The sequence below is a fragment of the Fistularia commersonii genome, chromosome 1 (assembly GCF_037954325.1).
Source record: "Fistularia commersonii isolate RoL2024-O1a breed Wild chromosome 1, RoL_Fcom_v1.0, whole genome shotgun sequence".
Classification (NCBI taxonomy): domain Eukaryota; kingdom Metazoa; phylum Chordata; class Actinopteri; order Syngnathiformes; family Fistulariidae; genus Fistularia; species Fistularia commersonii.
This window is the reverse complement of record NC_141284.1, coordinates 1,342,704-1,364,780: the sequence shown is the minus strand read 5'-3', so window position 1 is coordinate 1,364,780 and position 22,077 is coordinate 1,342,704. Positions and strand designations below refer to the sequence as shown.

Sequence of the window (22,077 nt, the reverse complement as noted above, 5' to 3'; positions counted from 1 at the left end):
TTTTTGACTTTTAGTTCTAAGTTGGGAGATTATTGTGATCTTGAAATATTGAATAAAATTATGTTTATTATTTTTCGCCGCTCAAAATAAGCCGGTAAAGTCCCGGTTTGCAGATGCTGTGTGCAGAAGTTCAGGAGCAGAAGTCCCATAAACCAGGTAAAATAAATATTTATGAAGATATTTTGCAAATTTTTATTTTTTACTGTTTACTGACACAAGTGATTTTTTTCCCAATTTATTTTTAAAATTCAGGTCAAGCCTCCGCTACACGCTCTGAAAGCCCAAAGCTCAAAATGAGTTCATTACATAAATTTAATTTAATTTTCTCCGTCATACTTTGTGAATTTCAGAAGCAACACACTTCACACTTGTTTATAAAAAGTGTAAAGGTAATAAAAGGCAATATATACAGCCGAAACCGAGTCCAAATGGCTCTTCGGGTGTTAAAGGTCGCCGAGCCCTGGTTTAGAAGATGACTCTTATGACTCCATCTATTGGAAGGATTTGAAATCCCCCACTTCTGTTTGAGACGTGGCTGCTTTGCTACGAAGCTCCTGCCGCCTCAGGAACCCAGAGGGCTTCCGGAGATGATTGAGAATAAATAATAATCCACATTCTCGTTGGGTCCCGGAATAAAAGGCCCGTCCGGGAGGAGCCCGGATGCATAATTCTGCTATATCGTATAAAATCCTCACGTTGCGTTCGACATTCTGACACCCAACGTTTCACTTCAGTTGCCGGCTCACCTAGCGTAGCTTAGCACCCGGCTACGCTGGAATCCATCCAAAGACACAAACAGACATCGAGGTGATCTTCTAAAGTGCGTCACGTGTTAAGACGGCGTTCCTCCAAAACGCAGATGCGCGACTTACGGAGGGAAGGGAGGGAACGGAGAGGACGGACGGAACCACGGATCACATCGGGGGGCGGAAAGACGCCGACACACAAGGGGGGTTTTGGGCTTCACACACACAGAACCGGTTACATAGAATAATAGCGAGGCCCGCCGGGCGGCTCTATATCGGAGCGGGCCTCTGTTCTGAGGGTTTAAATGAAAACGAACAGATTACACGCCCCCGACCTCCTCAGCATGCTGTGTCGAACCGTCACGATCCGCTCCGTCGTCTCCGGCTAGCATTTCGGTTACAAGGTGTAAGCGGGAAAATCGAGAAACTCGACGCGAGTCCAAAACGGCTTGATCCACACTTCCTCCCCCTGGGATTCCGGGCCCGCGGACCCGATATCTGAAAGCGCGAGGCGGCCTCGGCGCCCGTCGGACGCGGATCTGCTCCCCACCTGTTGCTGCGACCGGACGAGTGGCGATTCCCGCCGCCGCTCTGGCACGGCCCGGTCACTTGCTCCAGGAAGTGGGCCAGGCGGGAACAGCCGCTTTGCCCATGTTGGTAGCAGCACAGGGACTCCATACAGCTGAGGGTCTGCGCCTGGGCGTCTGGTAGAGACTGGCGGCGGGAAGAAAGAAAAACCAGCGGGGGGAGTTAGAGAGGAAACACACATCACGGGCCGGACGCCGCGTTCGGACGGGACGATGGTGACGGGTGGAGGACCAACTGCATGCGGTTACAAAAGGGAGGGAAAACGTGCCGAAAGCGTGGAAATCAATATGGAAATGGTGAGCGGAGAACAGCGCCGGGCGTCCGTTTACGTCGGCGGCGTTTGTTTGCTTACGTTGAAGAGAAAAGCCGATGAGTTTTAACTATTTTAAGAAACAAAACAAACCGGGTTACCGGATCTGCTGGATGTCCGGCGACGCATGTAAACAAACAAGTGTGCGCGTTTACATCCGGCGCGGCTACGCTAACCCATCTGAATGCTAGCTAGCGGTGCCGCGGTGGCGATTTCAACCAATATAATGCAAAAAACAAAACAAAACTTGAATTTATATGGAAACAGAGCAAAATGCAAACTGCATTTGTTCTTTAATGTAAAAATAGATCCATATTTTCCCGGCAGCGGTGAAATAATCTAACCTGGATTCAGAGTTCGCTACGAGACGTGTTTCCTGGAGAGCCTGTCGCTCACGGCCCCGTCACGGGTTTAACGACGGCGTCGCTCAAAACGCCGGCCGATCCAATCAGATTTCAGCGTCGGACGAGGATCCCGAGGTCACTGGCTCGTCCGACGCCCCGGACGGGCGCATCGATCGGACAAAACAGCTGACATTTCACCGCGGACTGCTGGTTTTTTTTGTTTCCTGGAAGTGGGATTTCTTCTTTGCTTTTGTTTGTATTTGGTAAACAGACCAGTGATGTATTTTTATGACTAAGCAGAATTCCGCCCATGACTTAGTGGCACCTTGACAGTCGTGCAGCAGCTGCAAAACAATGCGCCGCCTGGGAGAGCGCTGGGGGGGGGAAGCTAAACGGCGTGAGACGACCCGGAAACGACCGGGAGACGAGGTTTCCGACACGTCTCGGTCCTCCAGGGCTCATTTTCAGGTGTTTTGTCCGGTTTCTTCCTTATTGTTTGACCGATCGAGAAACCCAGTTTCCGTTTCCTCAGATCAAGCCCATCTAGATGTAGGCGGGAAAGCGAAGAATCAACATTTCAAAGGGGTAAAGGAGCTTTTCTCAAGATTCCTCCGACTTTACGGTGTGAAGGAAGAGACTGGAGACTGGATCTAGCAGGTACAAGTATTTTAAAAACTACATTTCAAACGTCTCCTATCTTATCACTTTAATGCGCAACAGGTGCATTCCTTCGATTTGGCATTCGTGATGTTTCATAGCTTCGCGGAGGAAACCGGAGACGCCCGAGGCACGAAACCAAACATCCGTGGTGTCCTGGAGGTTTGAGAATCCGGCCAAAACACAGCCGTTCTCGCTATTGAAACCCAACCAGTGAGTTCACTTCCCGATTCGGCCGACGCGGCCCTTTTCTAACCGGATGATCCAATGACGCTCATCGACGAAACGGCCATCGGTCATCGCGCGGAACAAAATTAGCCGTTATAAATCTCAAGTTCGCAGATTAAAAGAATGCAATTTCTACTGCCGCGTCGAGACACAAGGAGCAGATGATCTATGGCCTACTTAATGACGGCGCGTCATCTTAACTCAATGATTTAACTTCTGGGGAGGCGGAAGCAGCAGCAGCTGCAGCAGAGCAGCTTCTGTAATAAACCAAGGTGACACGGGAGAGGGGACTTTTGGAGCAAACAAGGGCCCTCATGGTTACGCAAGAAATATAATAATGTGATTTTTATAAGGAACAGAAAAACAAACGGCAGTAACAGAAAGGAAAAACACTTCCAAGCAGACGGTCAAAGCACGGCGGACAAACCACAATGGCTTCGGCACGCCGACGGCATTCTCTGGTTGCCTGAACCCCGGATTCCAGATCAGCGAGGGCGAATCGAGACCGGGGTCGGGGGTCGGGGTCGGGTAACCACCGACGAACCAATGGATGGATGGATGAGGAGGACGTCCAAGAGACAGTAGCATGCACGTAACAAAAAAGGGAGGTGTTGTGGCCCCCGGGGAGGGATGAAGGTACATGTACTCCTTGAAAGAATGGGGTGGACTGTGGTTTCCAAGGGCGGCTCCAATGTCCCGGGGGTACTGACAGACCAGGGGGCTGATGCCGGTGAAGATGGGTACTACCTAGGGGGAGCAGGGGTTCTGGGCCGGGGGCAGCGCGGGGAGGATAAGCAGCTAGCAGGCGCCGATTGTCCTCCCCTGGGCTCCGCTGGGCTTTAACAGAGTCATATTCTGGGCGGACTGAACCCTCGCCCTCTTCCATCTGAAGGACACAAGATGCTTACAGTGAGGCTCGCCGGCCGGGTCGCCGAGGCCGTCGGCCGGCCAGGTGAGCTGCCGGGAGGTCACGCGCTCAAAACAGCAACTGTCAAGTCATGCCGGACTGTCGGCTAAAAGAAGGACGCCGCAAAAAAAAAAAAAAAAAAAAAAAGGCGTCCGTTCGGTCCTGCAATGAACCTCGAGGTGTTTTTTCATGCAGATTCGGCCCGCCTGGACACGCTTATCACATCAGATCACCTGTTTGACTTATGCTAATGATGCTAATTTAATCGCGCTGCTAACCGGACGCAAATCCAACACCGTTAGCGTCTTTTGACATTTCCTTCCTTCATCCGCTCACACACACACACACACACACACACACACACCCTCGCTCGTGTTGCTGCTGCAGGCGGACGCTGCTTTCCTTTTCTGAATCGTCAAGAGGATTTCTTTTTTATATATGCTACTGTTTTATCTTACCACATTAATGATTTAACTACCTCCACCGCACTTTCTGAAACACCCCCATTGTGGGGACGATTGAAAGCCCATTCTATTGGTTTTTGTCATCGGCGCCAAGTTCCAGCGTTGCAATATTTGCACTATCTTTGTTTCGGACGTAAACATATCACGCAGACTACAACTTCAGTTGTGTCATCATTTGAATTTTCACTCCTAAACAAAAGTCCGAGGATCCAGAATTGGACTTTCAGACTCATTGCAAGACCGAGCAGCTCGCGCATACCTTTTGAAATAAACCGACCGAACATTTAAATCAGCTCACAAGCAAGCGGTCGAATCAGCCGCTGAGGGGTTCCCGGCTGCACGGTCGGAGGCTTCGCCCTTTGCGCTACCTTTCGCCTCAAGATTTAGTCCGAAGACGAGACGATGGGGAATGAAACAAGAGACGACGTCACCGGTTTGCGGACCTCGATAAAAACCACGCCTTCTGAAAGAACCGCGATTCACTCCGACAAATGAATTGCCGAGCGAATACGCTGGCGTGGAAATCATTAACAGGTGAGCGACCGAACGACCAATAAGCAAAACGAAGCTGGAAAAAAAAAGAAGATATCTCTGGGGAGAAACGCTTCTTCTGACGCAGATAAGAGAAAGTTTATTAGAATCCAAACCAATTAACCTGCCGCCGGGTCTACGGTGGGCTCGGAGGAGCCGCTGCAGGATCGCTGTGATTACCTCCCCGAAATCTAATTAAAAAAGCTGCTGAAAGAATCTAGAATTCCTTCAACAACACTGAATGAATTATACTATATGACATAATCACATAAAAACAACCGACGACTCTCAGCGATTGAAAGAATCGAACAAAATGACTCCGATTCATCGGCGAGTTTTGTTTTCATCACGGTGTAACGGGTGAAAATAGGTATGTTTTTTATTTTATCCCCCATTCCCATCTGGTTTTAGCATGAATGCTGCCTTGGAACGGTTCAAGATTCATTGACGACAATTTAAACAAACGCAATAAGTATCGACGCCGTCACGTGTTTCTCAATAAAACAAGGCGGTTTTTATCGCGTTGGCGCCGCCGTGTCCTGCGAACGCCCAGAAACCCCTCTGCGTACAAACGGAATCTCGTGATTATCGGCTATCGTAACAGAACTACATAAAAAAAATGTTTAAAAAAAAGTAGATTTCATGAATAATCACATCAAGTAAATAGGAGCGTCTCCAACATCGAGGCCACAAAGCGCACAAACTCAATTCCAGCCATGTCAGACACATTTCCCGTATTTCCTCCGAGCCGCTCATGCTGAGGCTGCGTGATGCTCGCACCGATAAGAGCGGCGTGCTGCACTTCCGGACATCGTCCGACGACGACCCGGCTGCCTTATCGTGCTTCCGCGAGCCGTGCGGCTCACGCCGCCGCCCCGGGGTCGGCCATGCACCGCCAGTCCGGCCGGTTCGACCCCGAGTCATGCATGTAAACAAACCGGATTCCATCCGGAGGGCCGGCCGGGCGGCGTCGGACCGTACCATGCCGGGCGCAGACGGGGGGGGGGGGGGAGGCTACATGGGATGCCGGCGTGCAGCCGTCTGATCGCACCCTCGGGTGACCAACATTTCCTGGGAGAAAAGGCGCATTCATGGTTCGTTCATGCTGGGACGGCGGACGGGTCATGCGGGAGAATGGAGGTCTTGATTATTTCTATAAGCCAGTTATTAAAAAGATAAAACGACCACATGCGATGGCTGGGATGCTTGATGTCGTGACATGATGGCTTTCCTGTATTCCACACACGGCGAATGCTGATTGGCTGTTGCAGTGCATGCGTTCACGGGAACGTCGATCCGATATTCGCGAATATTCTCCATCGAGCAATGTTTCCACACAGAGGCGGCGATTAGCGTTGAGCTGAAAACAAAAGCGAAGCCAGGAAGCGCGTGCGTCTCCAGGACCCTGATGTTTATATCGATATTAAAAAAAAACAAAACACGGATTGCGTTCGGTGAACGAGTTCGTCTCTGCGGATCCAATGGTTTGCGTCGTCGTTTGAATTTGACGGCTGAAAATACAGAAATCGATCGGCGTGCAAAACAATTTATTTTCCGGCTTTCGCCTCAAGAAGCGACGGCTGAATTCGCATTCACGCAACTTTCAGCCATAATTAGCATAAAATCAAGCTACGGCGGCTAACGGCTAAGTTGCAGCCGGCGCCGTAACTTGAACGTGCACGTAGAAATATTGCTGAATATTGCCCTCGGGGAATATTAGCATCATGCGGACGGATTCCCGGTCTCCTCTACCTAAGTTTGCCCAGCTGGCTCTTGGCTCGGGACAGAGGCTGAAGAGCGATGAAGTCATCACCTATCGCCACGCGGTTGGAATACATCTACACCGGGACGAGAGGAGAGGGAGGGCACACACACACACACACACACACACACACACCAGTGGTTAGAGGTCACGCACGCCGAATCACTCACACACACAGAGAAAGAAACACCAACTCTCAAAGACAAGCGCAAGAAAAGTTAGAGCAGAAACAAAACAACATTCACAAGTTTTTTTTCTGGGAAACATTTAAGAGAAGAGAAAAATAGTTGCCTGCCAGACAAATGTGTGTGTGTGTGTGTGTGTGTGTGCAAGCAAACAACGTGCTCTTGAAAATGGCTTTTATGGCCATGATTGCAGAAAGAGAGAAGAAAAAAAAAATTAGAATAAACTTTCCAATGACATTTTCTTCCGAGTTTAATTGGGTTAATGGCTTCCTGCAGGCTCTTGTCATGTTCTAATGTGGAAATTATACACGACCGCCATTTCCACATTGTCGTATTACACAGTGGAACCTGGACTTCTGAGTCCATCGACTCCAGTTTGCCGTGACGCCGCCGCTGTCCTTGAAGTGGCGTTTAAAAAACAGCGGGACGCGCCGCCGGAGAGACGGCAGGAGATGTTTACGTCACGCGACGAGGCGTCGGAAGCGTCATCAGGGTCCACATTTGTTATTAATAAAGTGATTTATTCAAAGTGATTATTAAGTTCTCTATTCACTTTAAGGAGGAAATTTGAATTTTGACATCCGAGCACATTGAGCTCGGTCACGGGAGGAATTCAACCGATTCATCTGTAATTACTGAAAAAACCTGCGATGACTAAAGTGTTATTATCCCGCAGGCGTTATTTCGAGCTGCGATTTTCCCGGGAAAATCCCAAATAGTCTTGAAAAAGACGGTTCCGGTCAGCAGGCTAAAGCTAACGGTCGTGCACGGAATCCGCGAAAGCTGCCAGAAAACTAAACATTCACTTTCTAACGTGTCCTACTTACGTCTCCATGGTGACCGAGGTCACTCCACAGCTGCTGTCAATCACATCTTTAATTGCACTTAACCTGTAGAGGGTGCTTCTGTTATCTCTCTCACACACACACACACACACACACACACACCCTACCTGGCTCTTCTGCGTGCTGGTGGGCTGCAGGTGTCGGTAGAGGACCTTCTTCACCACATCGGGGAAGAGGCAGGTGATGACGATGAGGATGATGGCGAACCAGGCCGAGCCGCTGGACAGCAGCTGCACGAAGACGAAGTACATGTCCTGGGTGTGGAGGAACGGCCTGCGGGAGGGCGAGGAGGGAGACCGGCGTTCACGGCTGGGAGCGCACGAGGCCGGGAGGACCTTCAAGACCCCGCCGAGGGATTCGGAGAACGCGCGGGCGATCGGGGATTTTAAATTTCCGGCGAAAATACTGCAAATGCGGTACTTTTTCCCCCCCGCAGAGGACGCGCTGTTCTGTTATTACCGTATTTTCCGGACTATAAGTCGCGTTTTTTTTCATAGTTTGGTGGGGGGGGTGCGACTTATACTCTGGAGCGACTTATGTGTGAAATTTTTAACACATTATTACCGGTATATCATTTCACATGTTATTTTCACACTGAACCGCAAGAGAAGCTGTAGGCCTGTGACAATAATTTCAACATTAGCGAAGAACTTAACAAAAACGGCACCGAAAAGGAAATCGTATTCCGCCGATTACAAGCTGCGAGTAGTAAAATATGCGGCCGAAAACAGTAATCGAGCTGCAGAGAGAAAGTTTGGAGTTAGCCAGAAGCTTGTAAGAGACGGGCGAAAAGCGGAGGTAACTCTAACTGAAATGAAGACAACGTAAAAAGCTAATGGCGAGCTAAAAGCTAGGTGGCCACAGAATGCGCCGTGCAACTTTGGTGGAAGTTATCGAACGGATGGAAAAAGCATGGGCTTCGGTGACGACCGAAACCGTTCTGGCAGGATTCGGAAAGGCTGGAATAGTTGGAACCGGAAGTGACGAAGAGTCTGACGGAAGTGACGTAGAAGAGGAAGCGCCGCATCTTCTACCTCCGGAGTTAGCGGAGGTGATGAGAAGTGACACCGAGGATGAAGATTTCGTGGGATTTTAGTTACTTGGAGTGACACGGATGGTTTTGGTAAATTTCTTAGCATGTTATTTATGCTAGAGTTATCGGAATAACTGTTAGTATGTTATATTAACATACCGAGCACTTTCTCAGTTGTGTCATGTAATGTAAGCATATCGTTCAGCCTGTTGTTGCCTCTATTCTATTTTTATTTTAAATTGTTCGTCATTAAAATTTTAAATGACATGTCTGTTCTTGTTGTTGCATTTTATTAAATAAATCCCCCCCCAAAATGCGACTTATACTCCAGTGCGACTTATGTGTCTTTTTTTCGTTCTTTATTATGCATTTTTGGCTGGAGCGACGTATGATCCGGAGCGACGTATAGTCCGAAAAATACGGTAATTCTTCCCGGCGATCGCAGGCTTCGGCTGGATCGGCGCTTTTACGCAGCGACAAAACCCCGCGGTGGGAGATGCACGCACAGCTAGCAGGAGCATCGTAGCATCGCAGCTAACAACTCCGCACTGGTTGTTACCGCGGTGACGTGCGGGAGACGACGGCGAGACGCGAAGGACGAAAGTGTGTGTGCCGATCTTACCAGATGATGCCTCCGTAGAAGAGAGAGAAGATGAAATAGAAGGCAATTGAACCCCAGGTCACAAAGTGGTTCATCCAGGTCCAGAACTGGGTCTCCAGAGCCAGCTGTGGAGACAAAGACGGAGCTGATCAGCAGGAACCCGCGTCCAAACAGCGCGAGGTGTTCCTCCACTGCACCGCCAGCTGACCCGCAGATCCAGACGGGAGGAAAAAGAAGCTTCAAACTCGGGCTTTTTTTTTAGTTTCGGCTTGGTTGTAAAATAAATGTGTACAATTGTGACTTCATTCACCCCCAGGGGGAGATCAAAGTTGTCATACTAGCCAAAAAACAATAACAAAAACAATATATTAAGTACTGTGAGAACATTGAAATGCAAAGAAATGATTGTTTATCTCAGCCGCGGGTGTGTTTTGTTGTACCGCCCTTTACGACCACACTAAAAGTCTTTCTTCACGGATAATGAAATGCAAAACGGACGATTCTGGAAGCGCCGTCACCGAAGCCAAAGGTGAGTCAGTGCCTGCGTTTGCGTTTGCGTCCGTCTAAATGAGCACGGCGGAAATTTATCCTCCTCAGGATTCAATTAGAGAATCTGGATCTTGATTCCAAGTCCGGGGACGGAAGGAATAAAAACAGTTTTCATTTGATTCTCTGGATCTCCCCGGACGACAGGAAGACTTAAAACCCAATTTAAAAGCAGACGTTCAAAGCTTATTAAGTTATTAAAGAACCCGCCAGCTTTCAGGAAACACGCTTCAACTTCTACGATTCATCGGTCTGGTTTTTGGTCTTTCTGCATTTTCACCTCGGACGTTCTGTTTGGATCCGCAGCTCCGACAGACACACACACACACTCAACCACTAACCCATGAAGAAACCAGGATATTATCATTATCGCGCCTGACGGATGGCTGAAGTCAAGATCACGTTCACACACAAGGATTTTGCAAATATATAAAAAGTACTTGTTCGCACAGTCATTTCTTGACTATTGGGCGCACCTGAGTATAAGCCGCACCGGCTAAAAGTAACTAAATAAATCCATGTGTACATATATAGACCGCAGACGTCCACGGGATTACATATTTACACACAAACATTTGTTTTAATCTTTTTTGAATAAATGGTAACATCCACAAATACTGGCTGGAAATGCCCTTTTCCGAACAGTGCCTGAAAAGGATTAATAATAAATAAGACAAGGAAAAGTCCATCCATTTTCTACCCCTGCTTTGTCCTCCGGCCTATCGCTAACTCAGTCACTAAAACCGTTAAAGTCGTCCTCTTCGCCGTCAGAATAAAATACCAGTAGAATTAAGACACACTAAGTACAAAGTGCATTAAAGATTGCGGCGCTATAGAGTTGAACTGCAGCGGATAATGAACGGAAAGACAGCGCGGGGTATTAAATGGAATTGCACTGTTTGCAGACGACATCGTGATCTGCAGCGAGAGCAGGGAACAGGCGGAGGAACGTCTGGAGATGTGGAGGTATGCTCCTCAAGCAGGTTGGAATGGGCGGGGAAAAGTGTCACGGATACGAAGAGATAGAAGACGATGAAATGCCGTCAGCCCCGAAAAATCCATAAATTAGCCGAAAAGAGGCGTCGGGACCTACCTTTAACGTGACGGTGATGACCATGACGGTGAAGACCAACGTTCCAAAGGTCCAGTTACCGAACATCTAGAAGGGAAGACGGCGGGCGGTCAGCGAACCCCACCACAAAAGGGACGTGCACAAGTGACACCGTGGCGCCGTCGACATGCACGGACACAAATATAAGCAATATGGCTATATGGCGGAATTAGTGCGTGGATGGTTGGTTAATCTCACTAACTAATACATGGCAGCTACAACACCGAGGTCAGTACGTGGGTATTTTCTTCTATCAAACCCCTGTGTGTGTGTGTGTGTGTGTGTGCGTGTGTGTGTGTGTGTGACGACACTGTTTCGTTGTCGGCCCTGCAGGAGAAATAAGGAGCATCTCTTAATAAGGAAAGTGGACGATAAAGTTCCTGTTTACAAGATGAATCATAGTGGGGTTTGTTTTTTGATTTTATTATTGATACGTCCAAAGTCCGAATAAGTTCGCTCTGAGTTTAAATGTATCATAAGATATTAAAAAATGGAGAATTTTTAGCCCGAGACGGCTGACATAAAGTTTAAGAAAAAAAAAAAAAAAAAAAGGGGGTTCGGGTGTTTTTTTTTTTGGGGTGTTTTTTACATTTGTGCAGAGAAAATAGCTGTAATATACCAACAAAATATAGCTTCTATCATCAACCCCCCCAGATACGTGCATCCGACTGAAGAGCAGACTCTTACCAGCTGCCTGTTAGCTCGCAAGATCTGAAGACATGCACGGTGTGAAGGCAGAGGGGAAAAAGAGTAATCAACACAACGTACAAGAGAAAGATAAGCAAGAAAAAGGAGGAAGAGTGAGTTCTTTCTCCCGCAGCGAACTTCAGGATGGAGCGAGGAGACAGAATACATCCATGACACAGTAAAGCACCACAAACTGCGATGCGATGGGTGGACGACACGGATGCTGGGAGGATCATTAGATGCCTTTCTGAATAACAACGACAATAATAACAGTGGTAATAATAGTAATAATAATAATAATAATAATAACGAGGATGACGGGACAGAGTGATTGCAGAGAGACATGCCACCAGCCGCTGGTCGGGACATGCACGCAAAAATATGGTAAATGGGCGGCGTAAAAACCCGACGACGCACCTGGCCGTTGCCCATCAGCGTGGTGTCCTCCCCCATCAGGACGTAGGAGCCGAAGAAGAAGACGAACGCGTGGCAGAAGCCCAGGACCGTCCAGTACAGGAAGGTCCGGAAGGACAGCAGGGCGTTCCTGCTGATGTCTCTGCGAGAAAAATACAAAAAAAAATGACCCGCTCAAATGGAAGGCCGTTAATCCGTTCCTTGTTTTTAAACAAGAAGAATGTACTTTATGAATAACAAATAATGTTTCAAAACTAATGAGACATGATAGAGAGAATGTAAAGAAATAATTTTATTCAGTGTATTTGTCTTAAATATCAGACAAAGTGGAGGAGTTTTCCATTTGGTGCTCTAGCCTTAACTTCCTGGCTTCACATTTCATGCTACATTCTGTTGCTAAATGTAACTTTGCGAGAGTTTACGTCTAAAATTTGTGTCTAAAACCGTCAAACCGTCCGCGACCGGCTTGGACGGCTCTTCCCACGCCTCGTCCGCTACAACAAATCCCCGTAAACATCTCCTGCTTCGTCTTCAGTTTCACTGGGCTGCTAGCTAGCCTGCTGCTCGCTAGCTAGCAGCTAGCAGCCACGCGGGTGTGACACGCTCATCCCGCTCGCCGCTAACTCAGATCTGGGCTCGTCAAAACCAAAAAAAACCCACATTGATGCCCTCTGACCTCTGCTCAGGTCTCCCGTCATGTCCGGCCTCTTTTTTTTTTAGTGCTTTGACCGCAACGACGCGGCTAATTTAATGGATTTTTTGGGGCTCGTCACATCGGACCGATGAAACAAGCGTGAAATTCTGAGCCCGTTCAATTCCGACAGGGAAGAAGACGACTCTAGCGGTTTGGGTGCGGATAGACATCAGAAAAAGGACGCATGGATGGACTTTTCCTTGTCTTATTTTTAACTCATCTTTTTCATCGGCCGTGTTACAGACACTTTTTGGATAAAAACGCATTTCCGGTACATCATGCTGCTTATAGACAAGTGCGGCCTGTATATGTACACACATTTATTTTGTTGTTTTAGCCGCTGCGGCTTATATTCAGGTGCGCCCAATAGTCCAGAAATGAGGGTACTTTAAAACAGCGTTTTACCTGTACAGGCCCGGCTTGCTCTGCAGGACGTGAGGGTGAACCAGCTGCTCAAACAGGCTGTACACCAGGATGGGCAGCGAGGTGAAGCAGATGTTGTACAACGTCAGGTAAACGCTGTCATACAGGGTCTGCGGACAGGAAATTAAAAAAAAAATAAGAGAACATCACGCTTTAATAACCTGTGAGGGTGAAACGGGGGGGGGGGGGGGGGGGAGATCGAGACTTACTTGTTGCGAAAACAAACAGAAGAACTGGTATAAAAACTGCGGCGTGATAAAACACACATTCTGCAAAGAGAAGGGGAGCGTTACGGCGGCGCAGACGACCCGCGACACGAAAACAAAACAGCAAAGCCACGACGGCGCGTCTCACCTTGTAGAAAAAGTACTGTACAAGTGTAGCTATTCGGATGTAATAGAAGTGGCCGTGGACCAACAGGAGTTTCGCCAGGAACTTGAATCTGGCAATTGCATAGTCGCTGTTTCTCACGGCCTGGCGACCTTCTTTCCCCATGATTCCTGGCGAGGGAACACGCAAAGCACACGCGTGTGGGTGGAAGCCGAGGCGGCGGCGGCGGCGGCGGGGACGCGGACGGCGTTTACCTATGCCGACGTGAGCTTCTTGAATCATGCTGACATCGTTGGCTCCGTCGCCGATCGCTAAGGTGATGGGTTTCTCGGGGGAGGTTTTCAAGAGGCGCACCACCTGGATGAAGACTATCACTAAGATCGTGTGTGTGTGTGTGTGTGTGTGTGTGTGTGTGTGTGTGTGTACCTTCGCTTTCTGCAGCGGGGCCATGCGGCAGCAGAGGACCGCCGAGCAGTTTTTGCACACCTCCATGAAAAGCTTCTCGTGTTCCCTCAAGGCTAACGACAAGCTGGCCCCGTCCACCACCAGGCCGTGCTGGATCACGTGGTCCTCCTTGATCCTGAGGAGAAGATCGGCCGGTGAGCGAGGAGGCGGTCTTCTCGTGCGAACGCGGAGGACGCGGCCCGACCTTCTGGCCAGCCGGCGGAGCTGCTCGGCGCACTCGCTGTCCGAGCGCTGCTGCAGGAGCTCCAGGATGTTCATGGTCCGGTGGAAGTGGCCGCAGGAGAGGCTGACGCTGACCGCCGTCTCGTGCTTGTCCCCCGTCAGAACCCAGACTTTGATGCCCGCCAGACGAAGAGCCTCGATGGTCTCCTGGACTTTGTCTTGAAGCCTGAGAAGGAGAAGAATGAGCATCTGAAAGTGGTAGCGCTTCATCCGAGGGTCCTTCAACCCAACACCAGCTCAGAATGTGGAGGTGGCAGAAGATACGTGCACGGGTCAAAGAGGAAGACGTGGAGGTTCCTCTCTGGGGGTGAGGAGGAACGCACATGGTGGACGTTCTTGAGATCAAGACACATTGAGATGGTTCGGACATGGACAGAGGAAGGGTGGAGAAGATCTGGATGGAGGGGTGCTGAGGTACGAGGAGGTCTGGAGGCAGACCGGGGAGAAGGTTCACGGATGGAGGACAGGAAGTGAGGTCGTGAGAGAAGAGGATGCAGAGGAGATGGAGGAAGTTGATTGGCTGTGACGACCCGCGCACATGCAAACACGCAAATCGCTTCCTGGTTTTAATCCGTTTGGACCTTCACGCTGCTGCTGCTGGCCTGCTTCGGCAATTTGTCCAAGAAGGTCCTCAGGAGAAGGTCCTGCTCTCCAGCAGCAGAGTCTCCTCAGCAGGTCCAGCCTGCTCTGACCGGAAGCCACGGCGAAACAACTCGTTCTTATCCTCCGCCGTGGATCCCCTTCGCACCCAGATAACGTCAAGTACTTCTGAGAGCCGTCCTTAGATGTTCTTAGGAGAACATCTACGCTGGAAAACAAGCCGACGGTTTGCGTCTCATCTCCAATTGATTCATTCGTGAACGATCTGATTGGCTGATCGTGCGTTCAGGCTCACGGGGATGCTGGAGGCGGGGTTCACCCTGGACCAATCACAGGGCCCCCTACACAGACATACAACTGCGGGGTCTCCGATGAACCTTCTGGATGTTTTTGGACCCGGAGAACCCTGAGGAACATGTCTGTGGAGGGTCTCAGTCATCCAGGCTTGGAGGAGTTGATCTGCGGAGGTGTAAGGGAGGAGACACCACCTCCGGAAAGTCCGCCTAGACCTGAAGGACAAGGGCCAGTCTTCTTGAAGACAGCAATGTCCATATTCTGGTCAGAGAAGATGGTTGGAGAGCCGGGTGAGAGGAGCCATCTTTGTCAGGAGGCTTCAACCTTTCACAAACGTATTGGGATCAATCGCAAGACTTGCACACACGGACCGGGACCTTCTAGAGCCTCCAAGAAACCAGGAAAGACCCACCAGCAGAACCGGCTCATGTGATCCAACAGGTTTCACCGCTTTGTTTACACATTCCAACCCAGGTGATGCCATGAAGTTGCTCTTTTGTTCCAACTCCATTAGCATAACAACCCCTCTTACACTCCATTTACACAACAAGCCACCATAATTTAGACCCGCCCAAAAACCCGGCACTTACGAAATTTCAGATGTCAACCCTGAGGAACCCCTGCAGACCCAGGAGGGAATCCAACCAGGGACCTTCTCGCTACGCGGCAGGAGCGCTAACCGCCTTGCAGCCGATTTGGCAAAACACCCGATCGTATCAAATACCATCACGGACTCAAACACGACAAGCTTTTCCTAAAAACGTCCGTCCCTTTTTCAAAACCCACTCCCGCTTTGGGATCGTCCTCCTCCTTCAGCAAAAGCTAAAGCTAGCATGGACATCAACAAGGTCGAGGAAGAGCGTCGGTGAATCTGAAGCGAGTTCTTAGCGCCCATACTTGTCCTCCACCCCGGTGGCTCCCAGGAGATGCAGGTCTCTCTCGATGTAGCCGAAGGCCTCCTGCAGTCGCTCCTCCCTCTGCTGCAGCGCCGTGCGGGCGCCTTTCAGACGCCGGTCCACGTCGATGAACTCCTCGGGGCTGAAGCGGCGACACGCGACCACCAGGGTCCGCAAACCTTTCTACCAACGGCAAAGACACATGCGTGAAACGCGAAACACATGACCATTAAGTACCGTGACTTAGTTTTTGTGCGTGAGAAAGCGACAGTCACTTGCGAAACACCGGGTTGGTGAAGATGGCGACTTAGGATCGGATCGGTTCCGTGACCGAGCTTGTGACTCCACCTGCTCGTGTGTCAAATTCAATTTCCGCGTTGAAACGAATCGAAACGCGATGAATCTGTTACGGAATCGCGCTTTTGTGACGTGTTTTTTAATAAGAAAAAAGTACGGTATTTTCTGGACCGTAAGCCGCTACTTTTTCCCCAGGTTTTGAACCGTGCGGCGTAAACAAAAGTGCGGCTCGTCCGTGGATTTTTCCACAGAATCCAAAATAAGATAAGACGTATAAATCGATGCAGTGAGCAGATAGAACACGTCAAATGACGAACTTATTTCCAAATCCTCGCACCTTCATCATGGAAACCTCAAGAAGAAGCCGGTATGATGCAAGGTTTACGTTCAACGTTGGAGGCAGCGGGAAGAGCTCATGCAGTGCCAGAAGTCGAAAAAAGCTTTCAGAGGACATAAAAGCAGGTGGCCTGAACTTGAAAATGTCCTGGAGGACATTTCTTTCCAGCATAGATATCTGCAGCTTATCGCCTGGTGCGGCTTGTGTATTTCTTTATTTTTTTTTAATTTTTTTTTAAATAGAGCGGATGCGGCTTATTTACAGGTGCGCCTTATAGTCCAGAAAATACGGTACTTTATCAATAGATAATAATACATGATAAAAAGGAATATGAAGAGATGAATTGTTTTCACGAGGTGTGTTAACCTTGAAGGTGGGTTGCTGGAGATCATCTGGAGCTCCATCCTTTAACTGAGCGTCACTTCCGGACTATAAGCTGATACTTTTTCCCAAACTTTGAACACTTCGGCTCAAACAACCATGCAGCTAATATTTTAGGACAAAGCGGGGATGGAAAATGGACGGATGGACTTTTCATTGTGTTATCTAATATTCATCTTTTCCATCAGCCATGTTTACAGCCACTGTTTGGGGAAAAAAAAGCATATGTGGATATTACTGGTATTTATTTAAAGGGTTAAAACAAATATAAATATCTGTGTAAATATATGTAAATATCTCATGTTACACTTGGACACCTGCAGCTTATAGACATGTTCAGCCTGTATATGTACATAGATTTATTTAGTCATTTTTAGCCGGCTTTTATTCACACTTAATGCTGCAGAGTGTTGCTAAATGTACAGGACTGTCTCAGAAAATTAGAATATTTTGATAAAGTTCTTTATCTTCTAAAATGCAATTGATTACAAATCGAAATATTCCAAGTCTTTTGTTATTTTAATATTGCTGATTATGGCTTACAGCTTAGGAAAACTCAAAAATCTCTTCTCAAAATATTTAGAATGTCATGAAAAAGTCATTTTAGTTTTTTTAATTGCATTAAAGAAGATTTTGAGATAGGATTTTGGAGTTTTTTTAAGATGTAAGCCATAATCAGCAATATTAAAATAATAAAAGGCTTGCGATATTTCAGCTGATTTGTAATGAATCCAGAATGTATGACATGTTTTCTTTTTTGTAATTGCATTAAAAAAACAAAAATTACTTTTTTATGATATCTTAATATTTCTGATAAGATTTTGGAGTTTTCTTAAGATGTAAGCCATAATCAGCAATATTAAAATAATAAAAGGCTTGCGATATTTCAGCTGATTTGTAATGAATCCAGAATGTATGACATGTTTTCTTTTTTGTAATTGCATTAAAAAAAACAAAAATTACTTTTTTATGATATCTTAATATTTTTGATAAGATTTTGGCGTTTTCTTAAGATGTAAGCCATAATCAGCAATATTAAAATAATAAAAGGCTTGCGATATTTCAGCTGATTTGTAATGAATCCAGAATGTATGACATGTTTTCTTTTTTGTAATTGCATTAAAAAAAAAACAAAAATTACTTTTTTATGATATCTTAATATTTTTGATAAGATTTTGGCGTTTTCTTAAGATGTAAGCCATAACTAGCAATATTAAAATAATAAAAGGCTTGAAATATTTCAGTCGATTTGTAATCAACCCAGAACGTATGACATGTTTTCTTTTTTGTAATTGCATTAAAAAAAAACAAAAATTACTTTTTTATGATATCTTAATATTTTTGATAAGATTTTGGCGTTTTCTTAAGATGTAAGCCATAACTAGCAATATTAAAATAATAAAAGGCTTGAAATATTTCAGTCGATTTGTAATCAACCCAGAACGTATGACATTTTTCTTTTTGTAATTGCATTACAGAAGATGAAGAACTTTATCAAAATATTCTTATTTTCTGAGACAGTCCTGTAACTAGCACATGTGGCTAACCTTCATTAGCGTCCCATCCGTCCGCCATATTAACCCCCGAATGTCTCTGCTTTCTCCCAGATGATGCTCTCCATCATCGTATCTCAGCGACAACAACTTCTCCGTGTCTTCTTGACGAGTCCACCGGACGCACACCTCGCTCGCGTTTCCCTGATTTTCTCTTCCGTCTCGCTCTTAACTCAGATTCTAGCTAAAAAAAAAAAAAAAAATCCGCCGAGCGACGGCTCGGCTCCGGGAAAGCCGATACACTTGTAAGTCAAGGTTCCGCTCTATTTTATGCATCGATTCCATCAAATCTGTGACTAATTCATCTGAAACGACAGTAGCGGCGACTCGGGGTCAGATTGAACGCAAATATTTGACTGGAAACGTTTGCGTTTCTCACCAAGGCGAACTCGTCCACGTGCAGCCTGGTCTTTTCGATCTCGCCGCTGGTGGTGAACGGCAGGACCGACGACTCGGCTCCTTTGGTAAACAGCAGGTTGCCTCCTGAAAAGGTGTCGGGGCCAAAGAAAAATAAAAATAAAAATAAAGAAAACAGAAAGAAAGCAAAGCCGGTCGGGAAGCGAGAACGACGCCGTTTGTATGCAAATGGAAGGAATGCTTTTGAATCCACAACATCTCCACTTTCTCCAGATTCACATCATAACAACTTCTTACTGGCCTGAACATCACACACACACACACACACATAATAACTATCGGCACTGATTATTATGAAATAGCCATGGCGGGGCGGTGTGTGTTTACCCCTGGAATAAATCAATACAGAGCGGCGGTCTTTGTGGTGATGCACGTCTTGTGTAAAGCCCTCCGAATTAAATTGCAGGGAACGTTGCTCTCGCCGCAAAGCAGCCACTCCTGGATTAAACTGGGAGCGAGCCAAGGACGGCGCAGGAATGTATTCAATCAACAAAATGAAATCCATACGCGGTAAATAACGCACGATGTTCGGCCGTCCGATCGATTTCCGTGCCTCCTTCGATTAAGTCACGGATAATAACGTAAAAAAAAAATTAAAAAAAAAAAAACACATCAAGATGACAATACCTGACGGAGTCTGGAGGATGACGCTCATCCTGCGGCGGTTCGCGTCGAACTCCAGGACGTGGAGCAGCTTGTACCTGGGAGAGAAGACGGGAGAAGGACGGGAATCACCTCCGACTCTATTTTCCTACAAAAAACATCTTCGCATGTACGATATTTATCGAAATGGCGATGGTGGAAAACGGGATTCTGTCCGGCGTCATTTGAACCTAAATCAAATATGGAGGATGCTGCATCCTCCCGAATGCTGGCGTGTGTGTGTGTGTTAACCAAAAAAAAAAAAGGATATATTTCAGTGTGTTTACGGCGCCGTTAACGTGCAATACCCCGGATGGCCAGCAGGGGAAAACTCCGTTGGTCGTTTACGTGGAAGACTTCTGGGAAAGCCTCGCGCCACCCGTCTCGCCAAATTGATCGCCACTTTCTCCGATGCATTCCTCTAATGAGATTATGGGCTTAATAACTCAGCCTTCGGTACGGCGAGATGTTCCCTCTGTAAGTTACGTTCAGGGGAAAGTGGATAAACGTGCGGAGCTGCCATGTTTGTTTACGCTTCTTCTATACCATCTAACACCTGACTTTTCATTATTCCGACAACAGCGACTCCACTTTCTTGTCTTTTCTCCGGCTAATGCCTTGTTCCGGCTAATGCCTCCGGCTAATGATATCATGCTAGTGTCGCTACATTTATACTGTCGTTTGGTTCTGGCGGTGTGTTTTTCACCCTCACTGTTCCATTATGTTGTCCATTAATATCCCTGATGTTGTTGTTTTTCTCCCCGCTGTCTTATTTATTCCTGGATGTCTTCTCATGTCTCCCTATTTATATTTATTTTTTCTGATTTTTGACAACTGTTATGCTGCTGTGACAAAGGAATCAATATCCACAGTAAGCACTTAAGCCTGAATTATGAATGTTTACATGTTTGTTGACACTTCCATTTAAAGAAGAGCGACAAGCTTGATATTATAAATAAGGCCGTCAGCTACTTTCTCCACGAATGACGGTATCTTTTATTGAGTAAAACCCGAAGGAACCCTCACGGAGACTCCACGGGAAGCGCTAACATTTGCGCCGCCTCATAAGAACCTTCTCGGCGCAAAGTAAACGTCGGGATTCGCGGAAAGCGCTTTTGGCGAGCGTGCATTGACGCCCGCCGGGTACGACGTACTTCTCCGACTTGCCGAAGGATTTGATCTCCATGGTGTCGCCGCTGCTGCCGGTGAAAGCCACGCCCATCCTGAAGGGGAAGAACAGACGGCGGTCAGGAAAGGCAGAGGAGAAGCTCCCCGGCGGAGGGTTTTAAGCGGACCTTTAAAAGCCTCACGAGAACGTTTATCTACGGCGACCCTCCCTCCGACCCGCTCCCCGAAGGAGATGAGGATATAATCCAATCGGAGGCTTTCTCCTTGTCGAGCGTCTCACAAATCAGCCTGATGGTTTTTAACGTAAAACGGGAGAGCGGCTACATCGTCCCATACAAACATCACCGCGCTGCAGAAACAGGACCGCTTTCTAGCTGTTTGAGGACCGAGATGTTCTGGCCCGCTGCCTGTCAGAGGAAACGACGACATTTTGGACCAAAATAAGTCCAGTTCGCTAACGGCTAACGGCTAACAGATAAAAACACTTCGGCCATTCGATGGTTATTCGATGGTCAGCTTCCAGGGTCGTCTTACTCTTGGTTTTTCGGTGGAGCTGAAGGTGCACGTCACCGTGGACTCGACTTGGGAATACAAAACTAAAAGGTCACCCGAGAGGAGGCGACTTCCTGGAACCAAACTTGAGCTTAGAACTTTTGTAAATGATTAACAAAAGCATCTCACTTCCGACGTGCTGCTCCTTCTGTTTAATATCACGGCTACGAGCTCCAGGCATGCAATTTTAGACCAACTGTAATGTGGATTTATTTTCAACTTTAAAGCATTTTACAGCAAAAAAAAAAAAAAAAAGAAAAAAAAAGTAAAAAGTAAAAAATAAAAAATCACTGTAGGAATGTTTGGAGCAAATGAGGTAAAACAACAAAAAAAAAAAAAGAAGAAAAAAAAGGCTAATAAAGATATGTGACTGGATCTTAACACAATTTTGATTTTTGATATTAAATTTAATATTGATGCATTTCCTGGCACCATTATTGATTCTCACTGTTTTATTTTTTTTCCCTTCTTCACAATACGGTCACGTTATTAATATTCTTTGTCCTTTGAGGCAAATCTACTTTATTTGTTTCTGCCGCCGCTCTCTGGGAAATGATATGTCTACCTGTGCCGGAGGGGGAAAAATAAATATATAAAATAGAAAAAAAAAAAGCCTCTTTTTTTTCCGTGTAATCAGATCAGGTGTTTTAGTGTCCTCCTGCATCAGACGCTCTGCAGACGATGGAACGGCGGCTACAATTTAATATGGCGGGGAGGAGGATTTAGATCAGTCTGATGGTCAAGACAAAGCGGCGGCGGCGGCGGCTTAATAAGCAGCGCGGGTTAATCTGAGTGCACGTACATGCACGACAGAAGAAAAATAATAACCCACCCCCCTTGACCTGTCGATCATCTCCCTCCTACGTGATCCGGCGGCCTGGAATAAT

The 22,077-nt window shown here is 47.2% G+C and overlaps 1 protein-coding gene across 6 annotated transcripts in view; it reads right to left on the bottom strand.

Annotated features, from left to right (window-relative positions):
* The window catches only part of atp11b (ATPase phospholipid transporting 11B), a 49,250-nt gene that overhangs the window by 6,000 nt on the left and 21,173 nt on the right, over window positions 1-22,077 (bottom strand). Inside the window, exons 15-30 of one of the 6 annotated variants that reach the window (XR_015108957.1) lie at window positions 20,665-20,733; window positions 19,496-19,569; window positions 18,831-18,934; window positions 15,885-16,066; window positions 13,833-14,259; window positions 13,661-13,763; window positions 13,431-13,576; window positions 13,286-13,345; window positions 13,059-13,186; window positions 11,963-12,101; window positions 11,546-11,569; window positions 10,841-10,906; window positions 9,223-9,326; window positions 7,675-7,840; window positions 6,528-6,613; window positions 1,297-1,460 (exon numbers count right to left, since the gene is read on the bottom strand). Coding sequence is in view for 5 of the 6 variants with exons in the window: in XM_086176106.1 (XP_086032232.1) it covers window positions 3,672-3,759; window positions 6,528-6,613; window positions 7,675-7,840; window positions 9,223-9,326; window positions 10,841-10,906; window positions 11,546-11,569; window positions 11,963-12,101; window positions 13,059-13,186; window positions 13,286-13,345; window positions 13,431-13,576; window positions 13,661-13,763; window positions 13,833-14,259; window positions 15,885-16,066; window positions 18,831-18,934; window positions 19,496-19,569; window positions 20,665-20,733 (1,966 nt within the window). In the remaining variant the exon portion in view is untranslated. Of the gene's footprint in view, window positions 1-1,296; window positions 1,461-3,645; window positions 3,760-6,527; window positions 6,614-7,674; window positions 7,841-9,222; window positions 9,327-10,840; window positions 10,907-11,545; window positions 11,570-11,962; window positions 12,102-13,058; window positions 13,187-13,285; window positions 13,346-13,430; window positions 13,577-13,660; window positions 13,764-13,832; window positions 14,260-15,884; window positions 16,067-18,830; window positions 18,935-19,495; window positions 19,570-20,664; window positions 20,734-22,077 lie in introns of those variants that run through there. The other 5 variants (XM_086176024.1, XM_086176106.1, XM_086175816.1 and 2 more) reach the window with 5 other exon arrangements.